This window comes from Sinocyclocheilus rhinocerous, unplaced genomic scaffold (genome assembly GCF_001515625.1).
Source record: "Sinocyclocheilus rhinocerous isolate Xijiao unplaced genomic scaffold, SAMN03320098_v1.1 scaffold548, whole genome shotgun sequence".
Lineage (NCBI taxonomy): Eukaryota > Metazoa > Chordata > Actinopteri > Cypriniformes > Cyprinidae > Sinocyclocheilus > Sinocyclocheilus rhinocerous.
In genome coordinates, this window is record NW_015664702.1 from 967740 (window position 1) to 993295 (window position 25556).

General features: G+C 33.9%; 1 protein-coding gene across 1 annotated transcript; it reads left to right on the forward strand.

The window, feature by feature from the left end:
- The first annotated feature begins 87 nt into the window (after positions 1-87).
- On the forward strand, positions 88-24573 carry LOC107730388 (phosphoserine aminotransferase-like). The gene is made up of 5 exons (XM_016541217.1): positions 88-95; positions 247-430; positions 24055-24115; positions 24198-24267; positions 24360-24573. The coding sequence occupies exons 1-5, from the start codon at positions 88-90 to the stop codon at positions 24571-24573; spliced, it is 537 nt and encodes a 178-aa protein (XP_016396703.1).
- Positions 24574-25556: the final 983 nt, after the last annotated feature.

Below are 25556 nucleotides of genomic sequence, written 5' to 3' on the forward strand. Positions count from 1 at the left end.
AAATTCTTATAAAATGTACAATTTGGATATACACAAAATGCAAGCATAATATTTGGTACATATTTACAAAGTTTTTTAATTGTAAAGATGGAAAGGTTTGCAATGACACATGCAAAGAGAGAAAGAATAAGCAAGCTATGATGTACATCTATGCTGTATTGTTTAAACATAATGTGTTCATGTTAACTAGGTGGAATTCCTTTTGATAAAGCAGAACATGTGCATGTTTTCCTCTTTGTTCCTCAGAAAGTCTTCAGACGGCCAGAGTTGGAGCGAGCTACGGGCAGGTCTTGTGCTTGATCGCTGGCTTGTAACCTTCCCAACCCCCATTCCAATTCAGCACTTTGAGAAGAGGCTCTTTCGCTCAATGGGGGCAGATTTCAGGCCTCACGTGGACGAGGGGGTCACATTCGACTTAGGCTGCCTCTTGGTCAACACCCCGTTCCCCTGTGTCTCCGGACAAAGGATGCAATTCCATTTTGGAGGGAGGGAAAGAGGGAGGATATGATGAAGCTCAGAGACCTGGAGAAAAGAGAAGAACAAAAAAAATAGTTCTGAGAACTGATACAGAACGGAACAAAATACAAGTGGGAGAATTGTAAATAATTTCAACCATTTTGCATCTAAGAGAAAGAAAAAGGAGGATGAAGAAGGAAGTTCATTCTTTAAGAATGAAGAATGGCGGACAAGCAGGAAGAGGAACCATCCTGTTTCTTTGCTGCTTTTTTTTCCTATTTGCCTTTTCTCTCTCACTGCACCTTCTTCCTTATCTCTCTCTCTCTTTCCCTCTCTGTGTCTCTTCCTCTCTTAAAATGGCAGCAGACTCCTCCCACTTTAGGGGGCCAGGCGAATTTTTTGTTTGTCTTGAAAAAGCAAAGCCAGGAATTGTCACTGTTGGTGACCCAAGGTCAAGCAGACTGGCAGACCATTCAGCTGGGAAATCTCACACACGAACACCCTGAAGAAATTCAATCAACAATTGTTAAAATAATTTTTAAATGGCTATAGAAACTGTACACGGTTGCTGAAAAGTTTATTTAAATTGTATTTATTTATTTTGGCTAATGTACTTAATGTGGTTTTATTTACAATTTTGCTTTTTAATAGAGATATAGAATCTGTCCTTTTGGAAGTGCAACTCCAAAGATAAAAAAATTATATTTACTAAAACTGTACTGAATTTTATTTAAAAACTAGATGAGCATAGGTAACAATAAAATATATTATTGCATCATATATTTATTGATTTTAAATACATACTCTGAAAGAAATATGGTGTAGGATTTACTTTGAAATAGTTTTAGTTTAGAAACTGCTAGTACATTTTGCAAAGAAACAGCAAGTAACATTGATTTAAATGTGAAATTTTTAAGAAGACTGAAATAGTAAACTCAAAAAAATCTGTAAAAATAGGGCATAATGTACTTTATTTTTAATAAATCATTTTCTGTATTTATTTATTTAGGTTTACCTGTTTTACCTGTATTTTCAATTTTGCATTGCATTGCGTTGTGTTTTAGAGTAACGGAAATGTCCAGTAATTTAATGGATAATGAGCTACCACTACATTTTTTTATTATTTTTTTAATGGAAATAATTATTATGGTGTATTTTCTTTTAAAACATACTCCAGTAATATACACACACAGACAGACACACACACACACACACACACATATATATATATATATATATAGATATATTTTTTTTTAAATTATTATTATTTTTTTACAGTGTAGAAACTAATTCATCTTAGCTTTAAGTGAAGCTGCTTTTCATAATACTTAAATCTATATTCAAGATTGAAATAATAATTTTTATGCAAGTACTGTCGGCTGGAGAAGCACTGAACTGACAATAAAAACAAAACAAAAACTGGATTCTTCCAGATGTACATGGAAAAACAGTAAAATTATGGAGCATTTCATTGGTCTTATAAGTCTCTGCCAAACCACTTCAAATACATTTAGCAAGTAGTTGTAAATACATGGCAGTGATGTTTCCTCTGTCAGTGTTCACAAAATATAATTATTTTATTTATGTTTATATTTTATTGAGTCAATATGCAACATTTTGCAAATGGAATCTGGTTTAAATTACTGGTGCTACTTTTTTTTAAATGTATTTTTATGATATTTCAGTCTATTTTTTGTACAGAATGTTAGAGACTTTTTATCTTCTAATTTTATTGTTTCTGTTACATTTTGTATTATCTTATTGTTTTTTAACTAAAGTACAAACATTTACAGCTTTTTAGTAAATATTACATTTCTTGATGGTCCCTTATTTCACTACAATGTGTTTTCCATAAACAGAGTTTTCACAAGTCAGGATGTATTTATTTCATTTGCTTACTATTATTTATATCAATTGATTTAACTGTTTGGGTGTAGAGAATAATGCATTTGACCTCATATTCCTTAGTAAAATATGTAAGATCATACAATAATGTTTAATTCTGGGGTTAAATGTGTAACAAAACCTTAATTCGTTGTTGTCAGGTAACCAAAAAAATTGTAACATCTTCATTAACTGTTTTTATTTGAATCAAAACTATTGTTTATATTGAATCATACTGACAACATTGAGTTACAGCAACAAAAGGGAAATTGTAAATGTTTGCAGTTTAAATATCACTCATACTCTTTTGAGCTGCCGCTGTGCGAATCTTTTCTATTGTATTTTCTATTCATTGCAGTGTATTATAGACTTGTTGTGTTCTAACCACTGATGTTGTTTTTGTAAGAGGGTGAAGGAAGTTGTCCAGTTTGAACTTGTTTCTAGGGTTGTCTAACTGTAATTCTGTTGTTTTTCTTCAGCATGTTCGGGAAATAAAATCTTTATAACGAAAGCTCTCTCTCTGTCCTATTTTCCTTTTCCCGAAAATGCAGTTAATGTTATCACATTGGACCAAATACTGACTTTTCTCACGCAACAACTTATCAAAAACAAATGAATAATTTTTGTACTTTTGGGGATTTTCCACTTGTGGCATTCCTGGTCAAAAAGGACCTGCCTACAAATAATAAAAAATAAAAATTGCTTGCGAATGTCTTATTATGCTATTATAAGATTCAATCTTTTTGTCAGCTTGTTTTCTTTCACTTAACACAGGTTTTGCATTTCTTTTTGAAACTGATTAATTATTTATCGGAGCTTATGCACCTCAGTTTTTAAATGAACATTTCCAGAATTATCCACAAATAATGTTTTTTTTTCTTTCTTTCTTTTTTTCTTTTTTTTTTATTTAAAAAGGCTCATAAGCTCAAATCAATGAGACCTATGATCAGTTCCAAAAAGAAATACAAAACCTGTGCTAATTGAAAGAAAATGAGTAAACACAAAGATTGAATCCAATATTATAAAGAAATTTACAAGCAATTTTTAAAAGACTGTTATTATTACAAAAGCTTTATGTATCAAATATTATACTCAAAATAAAGATTATTATTATTAGTAGTAGTAGTAGTAGTATTATTACCATTTAAGTATTTCTTCTAAAGTTTCAAGGAACTGAACATTGATCCCATGATTCTCCCACAAACCCCTTTTAAGATCAAACTTATCCTCAACATAGGGGGCTAATTATCACATCATACAAAAACCACTTATAAACAATTTATCAGAGCATCATAAACAAACATAGAGAATGTCATGCTTCAAACGACAGGTACGAAGCATTATTTTACAAAATTGCATTGATTTTCACATGCTAAGACTTCTTTACTAGACTATACTTGATCTAAAAAAAAAATGGTTAAAACTTTAATATCTGTACTGGATTTTGATTTTGGTCAGAGGGACATTAAACAATTTAAAGAGAAATTATGAAATCACTATCATTATTTTTTACATAGCATGTGAGTCTTTAGGACATCAACAGAACATGAGAATAATACGCTCAAAGCTAAAGAAAAACCTTTTTCTCATTATGTTGTCCTTTATTAGTCAAGTTCAAATTATTAGTAAAGGCTGTCATATTGAATTAATTCTTCCAATATATAACATTTACAATAGAGGAAACTGGGGTTAGTTGTCACACTGAACGTTTATTCACTGTCTATATCAAAGCTTAAAATCTTGACTACAAAAACATTTTTTTAAATATATTTTTTATACGTATACATTCACAGACAACATAGAAAATCTTGATGAAAAAATCATTTTCATCGTTTTTACCCTTTAAAATGCTATCCAGAGTAAAAAACAAACAACAAAGCATTACATAACAGATCTGTACTAAATAAAGTAGTTATTTATTTATTTATTTTTTATAAATAATCTATATTATACAGAGAGAAAGAACAGCCAATAAATTTTAATATAACCCAGACCTGCCAAATATCCTTGTCCTAACAAGAGAATTAAACTTTTCAGTTAAAATCTGAAATAATAAAACTTATATTATAGTATTGACATTTTAGTTTGGAGGACAACATTTACAAAAATGTCCAAATCCAAGACTGTTTTGAACAAGGCGTCAAATCAACAGGCAGAAAACAGGCATTGCACTTTAGACTCTAAATTTGAGTACATTTTGTTTAATCATCTTCCCGTTAATCCATAAAACTGCTTCTATTTTGCTTTATAAATTATTGTAAAAACATAGCCTACAAATGAAGCAGCTTTGTGCTAACGGTCAGCTGGAAATCTTGGTTGGAAATGTTTTGGCTGGATTTCAAATAAGTGAGCACTGATTAATCAATTTACTGAACCATATTACTGCCACCCAGCGGTACAGAACGGTACGACTTTATCAACAACATGCATATAAACAGTGGCATGCGAAAGTTTGGGAACCCCTTGCAGAATCTGTGAAAATGTGAATAATTTTAACAAAATAAGAGAGATCATACAAAACGCATGCTATTTTTTATTTATTACTGTCCTGAGTAAGATATTTTACATAAAAGATGTTTAGAGATCCATCTTTTCACACTGAGGACGACTGAGGGACTCAAACACAACTATTAAAAAAGGTTCACACATTCACTGATGCTCCAGAAGGAAACACGATGCATTAAGAATTTGAAGATCAAGGTAAATTGTACTTAATTTGTCTTACGGGAAACATGCAAGTATCTTCTGTTGCTTCCGAAGGGCAGTACTAAATGGGAAAAAATTATATTTCAGCAAAATAAGAAAAATTGGGACGTCTTCATCCTGTTCAAAAGTTTTAATGCAAAAGGCTCTTAATGCATCGTGTTTCCTTCTGGAGCATCAGTGAATGTGTGAACCTTTTTTAATAGTTGTGTTTGAGTCCCTCAATCGTCCTCAGTGTGAAAAGATGGATCTCAAAATCATACAGTCACTGCTGGAAAGGGTTCAAATATGCAAATGTCAAATATCTGACTCAGGACAGTACTAAATAAAAAATAACAGGCATTTTGTATGATCTCTCTTATTTTGTTAAAATTATTCACATTTTCACAGATTCTGCAAGGGGTTCCCAAACTTTCGCATGCCACTGTAGTGCATACTGTGCATGTAAATACAGTATGCAGACATGTTCAATCTTTGAAAATTTATATTCAATAACTATTGACTTTCTTTCTTTTTTTCCTCAAAAATTTGCATAAACGTTTTCTAATGTCATCCGGCTGCAAACATTGTTTAGGTTCTAACTGGAACCTTTATTTTTACGAGTGTAAACTCCACACCAAATAAGCTTGACTCATTCAGTTAGTAAATGTATTTTTATTTCTAAAATTGGACGCTGAATATTATTGCCATCGATGATTGTGGTGATTTGCTGTAGAAATATTTGAAATCCGTTTTAAAGCCAAATATAGCCAATAATAGAATAGTTTGTCATATGGATTCGTTAACAATCAGAAACCTGCTCCTAAAACGTCTCTGAATGCATAAACTAAGAAATCAAACTCCAAGCAACATAATAGCCCAATAAATAAAGAACTTAAAAACTCAAAATGATCAAGCTCAAAAATAAACGGATAAAATGGTGCTGCTGATATAACATGAGAAATGTGCAATTCCTCTGATCATTGTGGGAATGAATCTCTGTTTACTGGCTCCCTCTTCTGGTCATTATTTGGTACTGAAGTTTAAAAGCTGCCTTTTTTTTTTTTTTTTAAATGCCCATCATTTTTGTTTTTCTTTTGACAGTTTATCAAATATGCAACCAAAACATTGGGTCATTTATTTATTTATTTTTTATTGGAAACGCTTTACAATATTTGCATTATTAACAAATTATACCCATGTCCCATTAATCACAATCTTGAATCGTTTATCTTTTATGAGCATTCACCATGAAAATATGACTGGCGATAGCAAACTGTGGAAAGTCCAAACTTTTGAGTGCATATAATGAGTATTTAATGTATATAGCCATTCTGCCATGTTTCATGTGCTGTGGAGGGTTTATACGCACTATCTTCGACTATGACTTCAAACTCAGCTTGTAAATGATTTTAACTCATGCACTGTTCATGTTAGATGCCTGTTTCAGCAGCAGCAGCCTTAATAAGCGAGATGGAGGACTTGGCATAAAGGAAAAAGAATGATAAATTGTCTGGAGCTTTGGCTCATTTGCCTCAATTTATTTCATTTAGACAGATTTACCATAGCACGCTGCTGTACCAGCACCTAAATCAATATCTATCATCTCACAAACTAGGAGGTTTTTCTCACAGGAGGACTGTAGCAGCTGTAGGGGGACAAACACTTTGCAGCTTGTATATCTCAACTCAGCTATTTCTCCAATGATCATCAATCTCGCAGGTTTACCTGTCACTGGTACTATGGTAAAGTATCATCAGACAATAAAAGAGCAGCGTTTACATGTGACCCCAAGGTAGCGGTAAATGGTACCTGTCCAAAAAACAGTACTATTTTTTTTAATTTTTAGTGCAATGCTGCATTGGCAAGGTCATGGGGTTTGATTCCTGAGGAATGCATGAACTATTTAAATGTGTTCTTTGAATGCATTGCAGGTCACTTTGGATAAAAGCACTGCCAAATGCATTAATGTATATGAAATAAATCTCTCTCTTTTTTTCTCCCCCCAGAGAGAAAACTGATTCTGGTCGATTTTGACTCATCTCTGAATTTGAAAGTGCCCACCACATGAAGAGCACATGAAAAACTCAAGATAAGATAGGTATCTTTGACAATTCAGATAGCAGGCTGGTAACATGTATAACAAGAGGTATTTGATTATTATCACATAATCCTCACCAGATATCCTGATATCTTCGAGTGCCTTCAAGTGTTCACTTTTAAGTCCATAAGAAGACTCTTTCAGCAGTCCAGCTGTGTGTTATTAGATATCTGTGCTGATACGTACATATGTACCTGGTATTCCCAACATTATGAGGACCAAATGTCCCGACAAGTATAGTAATACCAGTACATTTTGACCTTGTGGGGACATTTTTTGGTCCCCATGAGGAAACAAGCTTATAAATCAGACAAAATTAAATGTTTTGAAAATCTGAAATAGCAGAAAGTTTCCTGTAAGGGTAAGTTTAGGGTTAGAGTAAGGAGATAGAAAATACAGTTTGTACAGTAGTAAAACCATTACACCTATGGAATGAACTCATAATGATAGGTATATATATATATATATATATATATATATTTGATTCATAATCAAATGCATGTGTTGCAATGGGACAATATGGAGACAACAAGAACAACAAAAACAAAAACAACAACAACAATAATAATAATAATAATAACTAATACTCAAAATGGTAAAATGAATCTCAATTGAACGCACATCAATTTTTTAATTGTTTGCATATAATAATGAGCAAATAATGTGTTTAAGGTTTAAAATGAAAAATACACCCAAAAATGTAAATTCTGCCATCATTTATTCATCCTTGTGTTGTTCCAACATGCATGACTTTTTCTTTTGTTTTACAGAATGCTTGATATGATATATAGATATAGTGCTGTCAAATCGATTAATCGTAAATGAATCACATCCAAAATAAAGGTTTGTGTATACATAATATATATTTCTAAGTAAAAAACGGGCATGTTGCAATAGGCTTTGTACTTTCATATCTCATGTTTAATTCTATGTGTTACTTTTAGAGTCTTACTTTCAGATACTAGCAATTTCTGAGTGAAAATGGTTTCTTCATCAATTTTTTTTTTCAATGTAGCTCTGAAACATGCTGCTTCTTTTATTGAAACCTGCCTCAGTGTTGATTGCGGAACACTTAAGAACCGATAACATCATTAACATCAAATCAGACGTGACTCTTTTCATATCTGAACTCAGGTACAATAGTGCAGAACACTGAAAATGACACATCCTCCTCAGCCTAGAGCAGAGTCTTAGAGTTGAGATTTTATGATGTTTAATGATAGTTTATGCATGAAGGTTTTTTAAGCATAGTTTTTATAGCTGTAAGCTAAATCTAAATATGCATCTTCTCTTGGACTTAAAATACTGAAATAAACAGGTCAAAGGTGACTAAACAAAAGTCAAAAGGCTGTTTGCTAGCACATTTACCAAAGTTAAATCCAGTTGCAAAGATAGTGCACTTATTCAAGTATAAAATGCCAAGCTTTGATAAGCAGAAATCCGGGCCTCTCTTTCGGATTCGTGGGCCAAAAAAGGTTGAGAACTGGAGGCTGCATGCTAGATTTGATCATGAACAAATCACCTCAAAAGTTCTGCCACTAATTTCTGCATTAGATGTTTTATTCATTTGACTGAGGGAATAATGAGGACCATCCAAATGAATCTCTTCATGGAAGTGCTTTCATCTTGACAATGTCTCCACCACAAAAGTTAAATGGCTTTACCGTCTCTTTTCAGGGGACTCATCTGCTCTGCATTGCTCTGTCTTTATGTCCCTTGAAGTCTCACTTAAATTTTCAATCAAATGCGTTTGCCGCCTGCTTAATAATTCCTACAGGTGATTAGGTGTGTTCTGATTTCAGTGCATGTAAAATGGGGTCTGTGATTGATTTGGTCGCATTCTGGAGCCAATTAAAGTGCTTAATGGGGGCAGACGACTGGCGAATTAAAGGAGATTGCGAATATTAAATGGCATGATTGGAAATGTGCCGTCGGAGGAAGTGACTCTGAGAAGCTGTCTGACAAAAAGGGCATGATAATAATAATAATAATATATATATATATATATTTCTTAAAAAAAATTTTTTTTTTTTTTATTGCTGCACAAATGTGTCAAAATATATTGAAAATCCAGATAAGAGATTACTGTATGTGTGGTACAGTTTTGGGGAAGAGACTTTGAAACTGTAGTTTCTGTCACGTAATTATTTATAAACATTTTTTAAATGACATATTTATAACAAAAACAAGAAAATGATATATTAATTTACAATAAATTTCGCCAATACAAGTAGAAAACATCTTATTTTCAAAAACATTCTACTGAAGAACAGCAGAAGAAGTAGGGGTTTAAATGATTGGGTGAATCATGTATTTGATCAGTGAATCATTTATTTGAGTGAATCAAGGAACTGAATCGATTCACTATATTGATCCACTATAATGTTACCTGTTTCTGATGCAGAAAAGCTAGTTCATGCATTCATGACCTCTAGACTGGACTATTGTAATGCACTGCTAGGTGGTTGTCCTGCATCTTCAATAAACAAGCTACAGGTGGTCCAAAATGCAGCGGCTAGAGTCCTTACCAGGTCAAGAAAATATGATCATATTACCCCAATTTTACAATCTCTGCACTGGCTGCCTATTTAGTTCCGTTTCAGTTACAAAATATTATTACTTACATATAAGGTCCTTAATGGGTTAGCTCCACATTAACTGACAGTCACCACTGATAAGCTACCACTAAATATTGTAGAAACTTAATTTGCTGTAAAGTTGCTTTGCAATGATTTGTATCGTGAAAAGCGCTATACAAATAAACTTGAATTGAACTTTTACAGTAAAGGTATTAAAAGCTTCTGGAACTCATTACTAAAATGTTATTTTTAAAATATACTACTACTACTACTACTAATAATATATTTCAGTACCTACTTAATAACAACAATAATAACTTTTAATAATAATAATAATAATTATAATTATTGTTGTTATTATTGTCATCATCCTCATCATCATCATCATGTTATTATTATTATTCATATTATTACAGTAATTTCACGTTTTTGTTGTAGAGTTTCAACATCACCAATCTGTTCAGATTTGGCAAGCTTCAAGTTCAAGCTTGCAATGAAAAGTCACTGATTATTTCTAATCAATAATTGTGTAATGTGTTTGCCATTTCAGATGTATTGTGGGATTGCCATCCTTGTGAAGGACTTTAGGTGTCATAGGGGACACACCTACTGTATGATGCCTTAAAATGCTACCTATGTAGGACACTCGCTAAGTTTTGGAACATGAATCTTTTCCTATTAATGCAACTCTCATATCATTTTAATCAATTACCCTGCAAACTGACTCAGTCGTTTAAACTGGAATTTCTCTGCAGGAATTCTGAGGGAGAGCAACTTTGCAATTTAGTCTGCCTTTCTACTGTGAGCATGATGCAAGATTCTGCAACGTTCCTGGCAATATCACCTGGACAACAGTCAGGAGCCATTTGCTTTAAAAGAGCGTGAAACTGAAGGTCAGTGGCGCTTACAGTGATGCCATCTGCCAAAAGTTACAGGCTTTGTACTGCAAAAACACATTGCATTATTAATTATTTAGATGCATGTGCATATTATCTTCAGTATCGACAATGCATTTGCATGCAAGACTTACATTGTAAGAGCAGCCAACATCATACAGAGAGCCTTTTAACTCAAACCAATAAGAACAACCTAGAAACCACACAGAATACCCTAGCAACGGCATAGCAACAACCCCAAAGACCCTGCGATTGCTTGTTCTAGCAGCAGCACGAAACACCCTGGCATTGAGTTTTACAAGCACCTCTCTCAAAATATTAAAATATGGTTACAAATAATGCAAATATTAAGTACTTTATAATAAAGTTGTATAATAATATTATAATTATTTCCAGAATGAAATAGTTTTGTTGGAGGTACAAGACTGTTTGGGTTAAGATTTTAACTACACTGTGTGCACAATTATTAGGCAAGTGATGATTTTGACCATATCATCATTTTATCCATAATTTCCAAGTCCAAGCTGTATAAACTTGAATGCTTATTGGATTTAATGCATATCAGGTGATGTGTATTTGTGTAACGAGGGAGGGTGTGGCCTAAGGAGATCAACACCCTATATCAAGGTGTGCATAATTATTAGGCAGATTCTTCTCCTCAGGAAAAATGGGCCAAAAAAGAGATTTAACTGACTCTGAAAAGTCAAAAATTGTAAAAAGTCTTTCACAGGGATGCAGCACTCTTGAAATATCTAAGATATTGGGGCGTGATCACAGAACCATCAAACGTTTTGTAGCAAATAGTCAACAGGGTCGCAAGAAACGTGTCATATATATATATATATATATAATGTATATATGTGTGTGTGTGTATAAAACCTATTCAATACTATTTCAAGAATAGTTACATATTATAGTTATATAGGCTATATATTTAACGTCCATTTGGCTATGAAAATAATATTTCTGAATGTTCCAAACGTCCAGGTTTTTTTTTTAATGCTTAAAAAAAATGTTCCAATGTTCCATCATTAATATTATTATTATTATTATTATTATTTGTTTTTTGGAAAACATTATGAGAAAGTTACTTTTGAATGTTCTCTGAACCATCTGAAACTATTATATATTAATGTTTAAAGTATTAGAGAAAGGTTCAATTAAAATGTTTAAGAAAAACTTTCCATGAACAATGCATAAATAATGTTTTTTTTGAATCTTCTCTGAACCATCTGAATCTAGTAATTAACAATGTTAAAATGTTTCAGAAAAATCTTCCATGTATGATGTATAATTGCACATTTTAAGAACGTTATTAAAGAAAGACAACATAACTTGGAATGAATGTTCTATTAACGTTACTTGAAGAACGTTTGTTCATAACTTTGAAGGAACCTGTCAGAAAGTTATGAGAATGTTTCCTGTTAGCTGGGATTGTCAAATATTTATGAAACATTTTATTTATGATGATGATGATGATGATGATTAATATTATTAGCATTATTATTTTATTTATATTTTACTCAGAATTTGCATTACATATTCACCAGCTTGAATTTGTCCTCACGCAACATTCCCAGTCACATATATTTCTATTCAAATGACTGTTGTTCAATCCAATGAACAACAGTTGTAAAACAGTTGACGGTAGCCATTGACTTCCATTGTATTTTTTCCATACTATGGAAGTCAATGGCTACCGTCAACTGTTTGGTTGTGTTCAACAGCTGAAAGAAACTCATACAGGCTTAAAACAAATAGAGGGTGAGTAAATGACAGAATTTTGATTTCTGGCTGAACTATCCTCTTTAAATCTCTTTAGAATGATGTTTTCATTAAATCCGTGTGCCCATGTAAAGGAAACTACTGTCAACAAAGATCACTCGCTCCTCTGACGACTGAGTCAGTTTGAGCATCTCAATGCAAACACGCATTAAACGCAGTGACAGCTTCAAATAAGTTTGTCTGCGCCAGGCTTCACTTTAAAAGAGCATTAGGAATTCTGGCAGAGCCTCGGTTTGCGCTCATTTGTTGGCGAGCGTGAGACGCTCTGTCTTTCAGTGCAATAATCACATCTGTCTTCCCCATCTACCCCCTTCAGAGCGACAGGATGTGGCAGCCACAAGACGAATGATGCTTCTTCCCCTCCGCGCTATACCATCTCCTCTGCATCCAAAACACTTTTTGTTACCCTTGACTGGGTGAATGTAATTGAGAAGCAGCCACGATGCACTTGCGTCTCCCAGTCGGAGAGTCTATTTCACTGGGCTTGCAATTTACGGCCCTGCGAGAGAAAGAAAAAACCCAGAAACTAGGAACAAGGGATTCTCTGACTACTGCAGGCTCATTTATTTAACTCACTTATTCAGCTCTTGTTCTTCAAGGAATAGTTCAGCCTCCCAAAATAAAAATTCATTCATTTCACCCTGTATGACTTTCTTTCGTCGGCGGAACTCAATAGGAAAAATAGACTGCTCGCTCTTTTTCATGCAACTGCAATGGATGAATGAATAAAATGATCCAAAAATATTAGAAAGCATCTTAAGTGAGCATAGTCCATACAACCTACAGAATAATTCTTATCAATCACGTCTTTTCAATGAATCAATTATATAGATTTAAGAATCATTGGAAATGATAATGTAATACCAAACAAAATACAACATTGATATTTATTTTAAGTAGTACTTCAGCAAAAATTTGATTAATGCACAAACAATTATCAAAAACTATACAGCAAAACTTTTTTCCTCATTTGTTTGGATTTATATTTTTCTATTTTTTGTAACTTTGCTTGAAACAGTTTTATGTGATTTATTATAATAATAATAATAATAATAACAAACACATATATAATATAATATAATAATATAATACTGTATAATATAATAAAAACATTTGAGAGTAAAGTCTGAGAGTGTAGGAAAGCGTAAGATAATATAAAATAATATAAAACAAGAGATTTATTAATTATAAGTATTAAAAATGTTATATTTTTAATTCTTATTGCAAAATATTTATATATGTTTGAATTTTTTTTCATAGAGTGAAATTACATTTAAGCAGAAACTTATCAGAAGAATTCCTTTTTTTGTATTTTCTTGTAACTTGTACCTATACATATATCAAACAATACACCTGATAAACACACACACACACACACACACACACACACACACACACACACACACACACACACACACACACACACACACACACACACACACACACACACACACACACACACACACACACACACACTAAATAAATAAATAAATAAATAAATGCAAAAGCACATGGTAACAAGTTACATTTTATCCAACACACACACACACACACACACACACACACACAGTGTATATATAGAGGGAGTATAGACATTCTGTAGAGACTCAATTACATCATTCGCAATGATCATTGGGAGCTCTGCCCTTTTTCCTGCTGTTTCCGTTTCCATGGTAGCAGCGATCTCTCCTCAGGATCGTAGCTCTGTTCGTCATTGGGAAGTTTGTAATTAAACACAATAGGCCTGCTTTAAAAATGATGTTAAAATCACACAGACTTCTACAGAAGCATATTTCATCACTTAACAGCCTCACGGTAGGTCTTGCTTGAAAGGTTTATAGATTGTCATTCAAATCAGTTTCTCTATGGAGGAAATGAATGGGACTTGTACTTCAGGAACCCGGCTGTTGCGTTCTATTATGAAATAATTCATTGCACTGCAATGTTTAAGGGCTATGTACTTGAGAGTCGTTCGAGGAAAGCGGCAGGTGCGTGTTATGTGAAATAATAAAGCAACCAATTTACAGATGATGATGGCAGCCAAGAGTAACTCAACAATCCTCCTTCCCTTATATATACAGTATATATATAATTAAATAATATAAAAAATAAATGCACTCTTATTATAGAAATAACTGTGTGGTTATATGCCAACTTTCAACAAGCTTATAAACAGAAATGTATGTTTATGGCATTAAAATATTCTTTTTTTTGCTAGTAATATGAATCTGTAATCTTCTCTGTCATTCAGTAGGATGATGATTTGTGAATCAATTGCAAGATGATGCATTTCAAAATAAGACCTGAAATAGAATGTGAACATATTATTTGCAGCCTCAAATCAACACGTCCCTCAAAATTGCTGATAGTTTGGGTTAGATGTGTTTGTGTGTGTGTGTGCAAATAGCACTGATGTATGTTGGCTTGCATTTTACATTATAAACCTCTATGCAGTGAACCCAACCATTATTTGGACACTTTCTTGTCTGAATGGCATTGCATTAGATAGTGTCATTTATTACAAAATAAAATAAAAAATAGTTATTGAAGTAAATAATTATTAGATTTTTATTAGTCATTTAATGACTTTATTTTGAATAAATAAAATAAAATAAAATAAATATTTATTAAATTAAAATAGTATAGTATTTAATTGTATTGAATAATTAAAAAAATGAAGAATAAAATACAAAGCTATTACATTAAATTAATTAAATAGCAATTTTATGTAATATTTCTTGATTTTCTTTTAAATAATTAAAATAAAAATGTGTTATTAAATTAATAAAAAAAAATAGGAATAGTCTTTTAGGGTTATTGATGTTCTTTTGACTAATTAAAATAAAATAAAAAATAGATAATTAAATTAGTAATTTTATTTGGATTTATTTCTTGTTTTTCTTTTGATTGGTTTAAATGAAATAAAAATAGTTATTAAATTAAAATGGTATAGTATTTATGATATTGAATAATTTAAAATGAAAAATAAAGTTATTCAATAAAAAACTGCAATTTTATTTAATATTTCTTGATTTTCTTTTGAATAATAAAAATAAAAATAATGATAGGAATAGGAATATCATTTTTTTTTTTCTTTTGAATGATTTAAATAGAAAAAGTTATTAAATTGATTAAAAATAGCACTTTTATTTCATATTTATTTCTTAAACGGAACGAAACATTAGATTCATTAATGAAAGAGCACAAGCACACTTTTTTTTTTTTTTTTGCAAGACGTTTGAACCATCTGCATACGTTTTGGTGCTCTTGTGCACACAAGGAATCCCGTCTGACATGATTTCCATTTCCTTTTAAACCAAACCAAACATTATCAACAGGATGGAGAGCTGCGACATCCTCTGCATTCAGTGCCGTTTCTCAAACAATCCCTCCTTTAAAAATGAATTGTAGCTGTGATCCCGCATGCAGCTTTAATCAGGACACCGTCGATGCACAGATCTTCCTTCCCTCCGCTGTCTTCAGGGATTTGTTCCCAGGCCCGGTTTGAAGGAGTGACCAAGAGACAGCTCATTTATCTCCCGACAAAAGAAAGCCATCTCACATTCAACCCAGCCCAAATAAAATCCCCCTTAGGCTGGAATTACATATTGATTTGATATAATAATAAATTCCCCTTCTTCCACACACACCCGATTGCTCGCTGAGATAAAATGATCTGCTCTGGCAAGGTGAGTAGGGAAGCGCTCGGTCAGCAGAGGGCAGTGGAGACACACCAGTGGAGGCAGTGTCTGTCTGTCTGGGATGAAAGCTGCTCTATTTAGGACTCTGGCTGAGGAACTGCCATGCAAAACAATGTGCACGCTTGACTGTGGAAAACACTTGATGCTCCGAGGCTCACTCTTTTTATCTTTCCGGCTGTCACAGATGTCCCACTGTGAAGACATCTTTCCTGTTTTATACACCAAAGACTTTCTCCCTCAGACTCGGGACTCCCATTTTTAGCGTCCTTAAAAGAGCGTCCCGTGTGTGTGGGCACGTTAAGAGAATGGATTACATCTGTTTTTTTTGTGACTGGTTCTGCATGTCAGCTTCACCAGGATGCTGCTGACTGTAAAGTGTCCGCTTATACAAAAAGCTCTGAAATACATAATGATGTTCTGGAGAGTCATTTGATTAATTTAGAATAGCTTAAATACAAATAAAATAAAAATAGTTATTACATTTAATTAAATTAATTAAATAGTAATTTATTCATTTAATTTTTTTTTCTGAATTTCCTTTGAATATTTTAAATAAAAAAAGAAAGTAGTTAATTAAAAATAGTCATTATATTTCAGATTAATTTCATGGTTTTCTTTTGAATTTAAATAAAGTAAAAATAAAATAGTTCTTAAATGAACTAAACGGATTCTTTCAGATTGATTTAGCCTAATGTTCTTTTGTATAATGTTGAATAATTTAAATAAAAAAAAGAAATAAAATGTTTATCAAAATAGTAATTTCAGATTTTCTTTTCAACATTTTAAAATAATTTAAATAAAATAAAATAGCTATTAAACCAACTGAATAAAAATAGTAATTCAGATCTGTTTTATAATTTTATTTTGAATAATTAAAATAAAAAAATAAAATAAAACTGGTTATTCAATTAATTCCAGGTATTAATTTGATTTTGGATTTATTATCTTCTGAATAATTTTGAATAATGTAAAATAGAATAGCTATTACATTATTTAAATAAAAATTAGTTATTTAACTCCGATTTAATTCATGATTTTCTTTTAAATAATGTTGCAAATAAATAAAAATATTGATTAAATTAACCTAATTAAATAAAAATAGTAACTTATTATTTATTTTTATTTTATTTTATGATTTTCATGACCTTGCATGAAAAAATGGCAACATTGAATTAACATTGAAAACAAATTCACATAAATGCTGCATTAAATTTCAGTTTGTTAAAAGTAGCCAGCTATTTCTGTAACCAAGAGGTCGTGATCTTGGTCTGGATTGAACGGGTGTATGTTTTGCTGGGTCAGAGTAAGGGTCAGGACAGATACGGTGGTCTCTGAAACCTTCGAGCTGAGAACCCAAAGGTCTTTCGATCAAACCCCAGAAGGTCACCATCGCATGCCCGAGTAAGGAACATAACCTCAGGTTGCCCCAAAGGGACTGTACTGTTTCTTAAGATTAAAATAACCAGATGCCCTGCAGCACGATACTTCCTCTTTCTCTTTAACAGCTTTAACTTTATGTTCAACATCCGAAACCTAGTGAGCTGCTTACCTAGAGTCAAAGCATCGTAACATACTGTAACATCTCAGTGAAGACACAAGAGATGACTTTTCACACACGGCTCACAAAACACCTGATTATCAGTGCTACACTCCTGCCAGAAAGTGAAAACAACAAATGCCCAATACGCACTGAGCAGCCAATAAGAACTATTTACAGACTGATGCTACAATCCTTTCTTTAGGCCACAATCTACGGCAGAATTGCATCTATTGTTTGTAAAGAAGGCAACCCCAGAATGAATTGCAAGTGAAATCGATTATAAATGATTGCATATTTCATTTACTAAAGAGAGTTAATTAAGAATAGACTACTGTTCTAAGCTGCCATGTCATTTATGGTAAGTGAAATAAAGCTAAAATAGAATAAAATGTAATACTACAATCTTACACTTAAAAGACTTCGGTTAGATGCATTTACATACTAAAATGACAAAAACTAAAACTGAAATAAAACTAAAATCCTTATTTGACATCCCTAAATCTCTTATTGAATATTATATATTAATATAAATACATTTATAAATTACTTTTCTCTCGCTTCATACTCCATCTCAGATGGCTGTTTTTCACTGAGCTCGTCTGAATTCATCATCAAGGGTGCACACAATGCTGTTCATTCACTGTTAGGATGCTGCCTATTCAGAACAGGTTTTGGAACAGAGCTGTATGCATCCCATAGTCTCAGGGTGATGATGAAAAACGAACATGTTTGGTGCTACACCGCAATCCCCTTTGAAAACCTCTATTTATTCTCTAAGCCGCGCATCTTTACATGCATTATCTGCCTCTCCCAGCGATACACAGAAAACAATTCTGCATAATATAAGTTATTATTATTATTATTATTATTATAACCTTAAAATAAATGACAAAGGCACATAGCAAAATTATTAAAACTTAACTAAAAGTAAAACTGAAAATATAAAAATAAAAGCCATTTCAAGATATTAATAAATACCGTATTTATCTGCCTCTCCCAGCGATACACAGAAAACAATTCTGCATCATATCCGCCAGTTTATAATGACCCCATTTACCCCGAAGGCCAACGTATGATTTGTATTCTGTCTGCTGGCCTGTAGATATGTCTGTAACTCCAGGCCTCTGAGGAGCCATGATGAAGTGAGCCAGTCACTAAATCCCCCTCTCATTTTTTTCTCTGATCGCTTTTGTGGATAACGGACACCGGAGATATCAGGTGTCTTATATCACGGAAAGGAGTCTGTTGTTTTGAAGGCTGATGGCATCTGATGCTGATGCAGGGCGACTGTCTGACCGCCGAAGATTTCGGTCACGGCAGAAATTCTGTCTGTATTTGGCATTTTGACTGACAGCAGCACAAGGAAAGGCCGTCCATGAAATAGTGATGAAGCCTGCAGACGGACTCTGGCTTTTTGGGGGCGACTGACTGACACTCGGCATCAAAAGTAAGAGTAATCATTGAGACGCGGGTGATCATGAGCGCGGGCGTGTGTAGGTAGAAGAGAAGCTGCCGTCCACGAAATGAGATCTGCTTCATTTGACCCACATGTGCCTGAGGTTTTTGAGGGCACTTTAATAGCGCTGAGCGATAAAGAAATCCTGAGGAAGGAAAATGGGGGGAAAAGAAAGAATCACAGCGGGGGAATCAAAGCTGGACTCCTCCAATCAGGCACAGGGATTAAAATAAGTGAGTGACAATCAGTCCGGTCCACTCCAAAACTCTTCACTTCGTGGACCTTAGAAACTCAAACATGTTTGCACAGAAACCCTCATACCGTACGGAGGCTTCGAGACGTATTCAGATACGAAGATTGTGCAGAAATTAAACTTATGCATGCTTTTCTAAACCTGTATGGCTTTTCTCTTCTGCGGAACATAAAAGAAGATATTTTTGAAGAAGCTGTTTTTTTGTTTTTTCATATAATGAAAGTCAATGGGGTTAAAAACATGTTTTTGTGTTTTCTGTCTCTTTAAGTGTCCACATAATTTTCAGGGCCACTGCATAATTATTACAAATCACACAGTTCATTACTGTACAAGGGCCTTGACACATTAACATCTAGTGTTTTTGCCACATAAAAAGTTTAGTTCAATAACATTTTAAATTATATACCAACATTAAGTGAAGACTCTAGTCATATCAGTGGTATGGAAAAAAAAAGTAGTTTTATTCTTATGATATCATGGTCATACAAAAACTAGTGAGGTTTATGCTTAAAAAAAAAATCAAATTTATCATTTTAAATATAATATCTAATATTACAAATTATATAAAATATTTGTGCATTTTTTATTTTCCTTACCCCACTGACAAGTAGTTTTTCTTGTTTTAAGCATAAACCTCATTAAATTTCATTTAATTAATTCTGCTAGATTTCAATGGAAACAAACCTAATCACTTAATCACTTATGCATTTTTGCTTCTCAGTTTTTTTTTTAGATTTATATATATATGTGTGTGTGTGTGTGTGTGTGTGTGTGTTTTATGTTTAGATATATATGACCCTGGAGCACAAAAGCAGTCTTAAGTCGCTGGGGTATATTTGTAGCAATAGCCAAAAATACATTGTATGGGTCAAAATTATTGATTTTTCTTTTATGCCAAAAATCATTAGGGTATTAAGTAAAGATCATGTTCCATGAAAATATTTGGTAAATTTCCTACCGTAAATATATCAAAACGTAATTTTTGATCAGTAATATGCATTGCTAAGAACTTCATTTGGACAACATTAAAGGCGATTTTCTCACAGGGTCACATTTATACCGAAAAGCGAGGCAAAAAAATGTAGCCGGCCAAACTCTGACCCCCTGAGCGAAGCATCGCTCGATCCAGCTCTAAGTAAATTCTTCCCACAGCCGGCAGATGATTTCAGCAACAACTGATGCGCTTTACCCACCATGCCACACTCTGAAATATCACCTGTGAAGACCAACCCAAGGTGACACGTCTATAACTCAGCAGGTGTCATTCCTGCACGAGAGCGCCTCGCTCTGTGGTGTCGCTGACAGTAAAAAGACAAAATCCCTTCCCGAGGAGAGCTGGCACAAAGCAGGCTGCTCTTAAATCCAGTCCTTTATGGCCATACTTAGAAATTACTGAACCATGACAAAGTACATTCTTCATTTCTGACCGCTTCTGAATGTCACCGTCTGAGAGAGCGGGATAGGAGATTGGAAACGCTATCAGATACACTTATTTGGCGCTCTCGGCGGGATTCCTGGGCGAAGAAAGGCGGAAGTGGCTAATAATTTTAAACCAGCAAATGTGGAATTGTAATCCGTTCCCACTGCTATTTATAGTCCTCGCTGACAGAGGGCTGGAGATTTGACACGAAGGGAAATATCTGGAAGCAGCTCGGTGTAATCGCCTCAAATTGAGACTTTTGCACCATTATTTCCAATCAGAATCCCTTGAAACGGAGCCAGCCCTCCGCATTAACCCTCGCTCGCTAACCTCCCTCTCCATCCCCTCTCATTTCTCCATGGGATCAATTGTACAATAAATTAAATGAATTCCCTGCCAACCCTTATATTTCCTTGGAGAGGAGTCTACCTACACTATCAGCCAAACATGGGAGCGAGACGGAGGAGATGAACAAAAAAAATTAATAAATAAAAAATAAAATAAATAAATATATAAACGCTATTTAGCGCTGAGTTGTCGACTGGGCCTGGCAGAGACACTGGTTCCCAGTGAAACAAAATGAAAGATGGTAACAGGAAATGAAAAGGCCATGGGATAAGATCAGGAAATACAATAAGGGGCTGATGTGTAAACATGCCTCGATGGAAAAAAATAGATAATCAAGTCTACAGGATGGCCGTGTATTGAGCTTGGAGGTGGTTGTGTTTTTATTGTAGCCTGTTTTTATCATGAGTGAGAAGTATGGAAGTTTGTTTCCACCTCAGAGATGAAAATAAGAAATTCAAATTCTGATTATTAAGTCGCAATTAAGAGAAATGAAACTGCAAATGTGGGATATAAAGGCACAATTAATTCACTTTGTTCTTGACATGTTTTGCTGATCCTGGAACAAAAAGTCTATGTATGTATGTATGAATGAATGAATGAATATTTATATATACTGTACATATTACATAGACTTTTTGTTCTATATTTTATAGCTTACACACACACACACACACACACATCATTTCAAGTAGTTCAATCCAGGGTTATTGTCATTAACTAAAACCATTAAAAAAGCATTTTTGTTCATTGAAATTTACCTGAAATAAAATAATTATTATATGAATATAATAATAATAATAATAATAATAATAATATATATCACTAATTTGACATTCATTTTGTTCATTTTAGTTAATTTTGTTGTCTTTTCATAATTTGTATTAGTTTTCGTTGTTCTTAAATATGTCTATTTAGTTTTTATTCATTTTTATTTAAGTTTTCGTTTTAGTTATTTGAATACATCAAGTTAAACTAACTGAAAGAGAGAAATGTTGCCTTGTTAAATAACTAAAATAAAATAAGTATATATACACACACACACACACACACACACACATATGTATGAACTGAACTGAACTGAAAAAAAAAGCTTATTTCTGGTTCATTTGTCATATTGGAAATGAAAGGTCAAGTCGACAACATTTCATTGTGTAATACAGCATTGCACGCTGTATAGTGCACATTCTGCCAAATGTAATAAATCATTTGGATATTCACTTCACACACACACACACAAAAAACATACATACTGCGCTCAGTATACATGCTATACACTGCAAAATCAGAACAGGCCTGTTCGTTTACCATGAATGCTGATCAAACATGTCAAAACCACTGTCTTAGGCTTATAGTATATGTGATTTCTAACTAGGCTTTGCATTGTGCAATAATAGTGGCCAGAAATCATTTTCTTATTATGACGTGTGCTTTAAAAAGCATGAAAATGTGCTTGTTCAGATACTTCTCATGTTTGAAAGTTATAAAGTGAACTTCAGCAAGTAAGTCATACATAATTCATAGCATAAACAATATTTTAAAATAGCAGCTCTCAACCAACCAGAGTATCTTTATTGATTTTATTCATGGATTCTTTTAAGGGAAACCTTGGAGTTTAATTAGTGTTGTTGGATAATGCATGATTTTACTCATTAGGGAGCGAATTCGATATTAATGTGTCCTTACAAGGAGGAGGCAGCAAATGTCAAGATGAAGAGACTCTTGAAATTGTGATCAGCATTTTGGGGGTCAGACCCAAGGATCAAAATAAAGCACAAAGTAGTTCAAAGCGTTGTTTGCCTCTCTGCATGGTACAAGTGGAATACCAAAGACCCTATTTGTCTTTAAAACGCAAGCTGAATGGCCAAACGCGACATCAAAAGCAAGAACCATTTGTCCAGAAATCCTCGCGTTGTTTGAAGTGGGTGTCTAAAGCTCCAATTCAGTGAAGAAGTGGCTAAATGAGTATAGCATATTAAGGTGACCGATCGTTGTTGACTGCAGACGTTTTTCGAGAGAAATGCATCGTTTGCAAATCACAAGCAAATTGGCAGCCATTACTGCGCTCTTGCAAATAGCCTTTTTCTCATTCCAAGAAAAGTAATTACAGTAATTGTGTGGGCAATGCAATGCGCTCGCTTATGACTACGGTGAGTTATCTTATCCCAATGAAACTCTGCCTAGGATCGTGTTAAAGAGTATTTAAAGGAATAGTTCACCCAAAAATGAAAATTTGCTGAAAATGTACTCAAAAAAAAAAAAAAAAAAAAAAAACTACATAAATATGTTTTAACGTCAAATCATTGCTTCTGGATAAAATACGAGCTAATAATCCATAATAACACTTTCTCCAATGAAAAAGTCCATCTCCTGTTGTCCTGTAACATAAAAATCAACCCACATATTTGTTCAGAATTGTTTTGGACTGTTTTGGCTTGTAAATGGTGCTGAGCATATTTCTCTCCTGATTCAGACTAGATGACTTTTTCACTGGAGAAAGCAATATTATGGATAGAGGACTCGTATTTAGCCGGAAGCAATGCTTTAAAGTTAAAAACACCTTTTTTAACACCTTTTTGGGGATTTGTTTCTCATAAACACGTAGGTTTTCACTTCATAATACATTAATTGCTGGACTGGAGTGGTGTGGATTACTTGTGGATTATTGTGATGTTTTTATCAGCTGTTTGGACTCTCATTCTGACGGCACCCATTCACTGCAGTGAATCCATTGCTGAGCAAGTTCTCCAAATCTGTTCCCATGAAGAAACAAACTAATCTACATCTTGGATGGCCTGAGGGTGAGTACATTTTCAGAAAATGTTCATTCCTGAGTGATCAATTCCTTTAAAAGCCAGTTCTAAAGACCTTTTGTTAATGGTAGTAAAGGCAAAGCAAACCTGTTTTGAATGAAATAAAAGTTTAAGTTATTTATTGGATATTTTTCTATTCTTAGGTTTTACTCCAAGCACAGAAGGAGCTGCTGGATTGCAGTGGCACTGGGATAAGCATTCTTGGTAAGGATCTGCATTTTTTAATGTTTTAATTTCTGTGTGTAATACAATGTTTCTGAGGTGTTTATTTCTCTCTTGCATCCAGAAATGAGCCACAGATCGTCTGATTTTTCCAAGATTATAAACACTACTGAAAACCTTCTCCGTGAACTTCTGTGAGTGTTTACATCTGTCCCTCAACTAGAAATTGGAGATGTCTTCATTCAAAATCCATAGCAAATGTATTCTTTGCATTCACTCTGAACAGGAATGTCCCTGAAAACTATAAGATACTGTTCCTGCAAGGCGGAGGCTCGGGACAGTTCAGCGGGGTTCCTCTGAATCTAATTGGTCTGAAGGAGGACAGGTGTGCTGATTATCTGGTCACAGGGACGTGGTCTGCAAAGGCAGCCAAAGAGGCAGAGAAGTATGGAAAAGTGAACGTGATTCATCCAAAACTGGATAGCTACACCAGTAAGTAATTGGAGTACAGCTATATTTTCATTGCTGAGAGGTGCTTTATTAAGAAGGATGGCCTGAGGGTGAGTACATTTTCAGAAAATGTTCATTATTTCCTTCAAGCAGTCCATCCACTAGATCCACCAGAAATCCCTGTGTATCTGCACTGCTTGAACAAAACAAAACAAACATGATGCAAGAAGTTACGACCACAATCCAGTCTGTCTGATGCACGTTGATGCAAGAGGTATTTTTTTGGCCATTTTCAATGCAGTTTGCCAGATAAGAAGAATCGAAGTACATATTCAGAGCAACAAGACTGTGCAATTGTTTTAAATGAGTTTTTCCCCATGCATAAACAACACATAAAAACAAAACAGACCTCTCTTTCTGTCTAAGTAAGCAGTCTTGTCCAGACGTAGCCGCATATTGGATGTGACTTCACACTGAAATGCTGCAGTGGTGGCATCCAGGGCCGTTTCTAGGCATAGGCGAGCTAGGCGGTCGCCTAGGGCGCCACCAGCTGAAGGGGCGCCAATGAGCGCACGTACTGGCACTTTTAGCAGGGTTGTGATAAAGAGTGGCACGGTCACCCTGAAATATGACTGCCGCCCCCACTGGATCCCCCAACATTATTGGGCTAGAGTACTGTCAATCTGACGATGCCTGTATGCCACTAGATCAGAGTGCTGCATTTTTGTTTCAAATACACAATCTCAGTGGTTTGCTGTCAGCCACTCAACCTTCTTAACTGCATCCCTACAATATATCTGACAGTGGGAATCTCCTGAAGAAATTCTGATAAGAGAAACTAGCTTTCCAGAGTTCTCAAATAGACTCAAAATTGCAGGGCTTAGGTTAGTAATATCTACACTAAATATCTACTTCGTTTTCGAAGGTTACACTCTTTTTATGACTGCATGTTGTGCTTTAGAGCTGTATTGCATAAGCTCTAAAAATATCACAGGATTATGACAAAAAATTGTTGTTGCATGAAGTACATTTG

Excerpts from the sequence above, each read along its gene's own strand:
- LOC107730388 (XM_016541217.1), top strand. Across the intron at positions 431-24,054 it reads TCGACTTAGGCTGCCTCTTG|GTTTTACTCCAAGCACAGAA; the intron begins GTCAACACCCCG and ends TTCTATTCTTAG. Across the intron at positions 24,268-24,359 it reads AACCTTCTCCGTGAACTTCT|GAATGTCCCTGAAAACTATA; the intron begins GTGAGTGTTTAC and ends CACTCTGAACAG.